The 2,198-nt window shown below is 37.2% G+C and overlaps 1 protein-coding gene across 1 annotated transcript; it reads right to left on the bottom strand.

The window, feature by feature from the left end:
* Positions 1–311: 311 nt before the first annotated feature.
* LOC122305556 (uncharacterized protein At5g23160-like) lies at positions 312–1,799 on the bottom strand. Its single transcript, XM_043118150.1, has 2 exons — positions 1,260–1,799; positions 312–1,151 (listed from the first exon to the last, which is right to left on the bottom strand). The coding sequence occupies exons 1-2, from the start codon at positions 1,470–1,472 to the stop codon at positions 627–629; spliced, it is 738 nt and encodes a 245-aa protein (XP_042974084.1). The 5' UTR covers positions 1,473–1,799; the 3' UTR covers positions 312–626.
* Between the last annotated feature and the right edge of the window lie 399 nt (positions 1,800–2,198).

Here is a 2,198-nt window from a genome sequence, read left to right on the forward strand (position 1 = left end):
TACCAATTTCCCTTCATTAGCATAGCGATTTTGAGTCAGAAAAGATAGTTACAATTATAATTGTGTATTAATTTATACATTAATGTAATGTGATTGGTTAAAAAATAAATTTTATTAAAAATAATATTAATTTAAAATTTAAATATGAATAAATCAATATTAATATATAAATTAGTACACAACTGTACTTATATATAACAAAACTCTTTTAAATCACCATAACGTGGAAGTGGGACACAATCTACCACAGATTTTTAGATAAACCTCTGCCAATCTAATCCATGCTGGACCGCTGGTCAATCCCAAACAACTTCAAAACAGAAATGACAGTCGATAAATGACCAAAAGCTCTGTACATCCGTTTTTACATCTTTCATTCTTAAACAAAAAAAAAAAAAAAAAAAATAAAGAGAAAAAATACAAAAAAAGAAAGATAAAACAAAACAGAAGTTTAAAAGCTGGGAAGTAACCGAAGAACAGAATGTCCTGCTCTTCTCCCCAAGTCTCTGAAAAAGCGCAGCAGACGAAACAGTTGTGTTTTTGTCGCTCATGCTCTGAGAATGCTTTTAATTGGGTAACCAGAGAGCCATAGAGAAAGATTGATCAGGCACGAAAAAGAGCATTTTTCACGTCATTAACTTATGCCTTCTGTGGTGGTTCCTTTCAAGTAGCCCTTCTATTATCACCTTTTTTTTGTTCTCTCTTGTTTCGATCTTTGGTAACTTGATCACTCTTTCTTCCCTGCCAAAACCCACGTGCCGGCGAGGTACGGAGTATACCCAGATCGACGTGAAAACAATAGCACAAAGCCTTCCCCACAAGATTGTGATCATAAGGCTAAGGACAAGCAAGCATATGCCAGAATGAACACCAGAGCAACACATCTTAACCTTCTCTGGCTTCTTTTCAAAGCCAGACAAAGACCTGGGTGAGTTCTTTTTTTCTGAAATTGATTCTGAACAAGATGATGAACCGGAAGAAGATGAATGTGACAACCCAGAATCTGTTCTGACTTCTGGATCAGTGTCAGTATCCACAGATGCCGGATTCACAGATTTGTCATCACTCGAATCATGAGACCTTACGGACAGACTAAGGCTTGATTGACACGAATCTTGACTATTGCTTTTCCTATTACGAGCCTTCATAGTCTGTAAACAAAAAAGGATTGTATGGATGCTAATCAAAAGGCCCTCAAAAACTGCCAAAGCATTTAACTAATCCTATATTGGGAGTTAGAACTTCAGAGATAGACTAACCGATATTGCTTCAAACATCACGGCTCTAAGCACCCGAGAAAAGGTTCGCTTTCGAGTCAACGTTTCCTTAATTCCCTCCTTGTTTTCCACGCTCATATACGGAAAACCTTGACTGCCCGACCGATCGACCACACCTTTGGACTCGAGAACGACTTCCATGTCGACGACGGGCCGAAAACAAAGCAAGAACCTGTTTCTCGATACGTTCTTCATTGTGCGGTTATGTAAGATACATAAAAGGGGCGGGGGACTGGTTAAGGATGTTGGCTATGGTTTTGAAGCGTTACAAGTGGTAGGGTTCGGTTTAAAATGGGAAACAGCAAGCAAGGAAGCGAGATAATTTTAACTTCTTGGTGTTTGAGGTGTGAAAGGCGGCCGGCACTAGTTGGTTCAATCACAAGACAACAAAGTGCATCGGCGTCATATATATAATATGGTAGGATTGCATGTCTGTCATGCTTTTTTCTATTTTTTAATCCTGACCAAAGCGAGGGATTGGGCGGTATATTTGAGTCTGGAAGTCGTGAACCAATGTGAGGGAGGATGGGCGGCTTTTGGGGCTGCCCGTGAGTCGAGTAAAGATATACAAGTCCGTTCTGGTTTTGCTGGTCAAAAGGGTGGTAATATTGATATTTGAAATGTTTTAGCAATAAAAGATTTTATAGAAATAAATTTATAAACTGACGTGATTTATTATAAAATTACTTATTATAAAATAGATCCAACATATCATATAAATGCATCTTAATTTGCGAGTTTACTTTTGTGGAATCATTTTAAGGTACTACAAGAAAAAATAGCATTTGTGGCTACTTTTATTTTTGACGATGTAATTATTATCGCAACAAAGTTATTTTACTATTTTGAGAAAATCTTTGTGTCAATCTGGAATTTTGCTGGAAAAATTCACTATTTTCGATGATTTTTTGTCCGCCGGAA

Source organism: Carya illinoinensis, chromosome 3 (genome assembly GCF_018687715.1).
Source record: "Carya illinoinensis cultivar Pawnee chromosome 3, C.illinoinensisPawnee_v1, whole genome shotgun sequence".
Classification (NCBI taxonomy): Eukaryota; Viridiplantae; Streptophyta; class Magnoliopsida; order Fagales; family Juglandaceae; genus Carya; species Carya illinoinensis.

Coding starts and splice junctions, on each gene's coding strand:
- LOC122305556 (XM_043118150.1), bottom strand. CDS start 1,472: ATGAAGAACGTATCGAGAAACAGGTTCTTGCTTTGTTTTCGGCCCGTC. Junction 1,152..1,259: donor TGATGTTTGAAGCAATATCG/GTTAGTCTATCT, acceptor TTTTGTTTACAG/ACTATGAAGGCTCGTAATAG.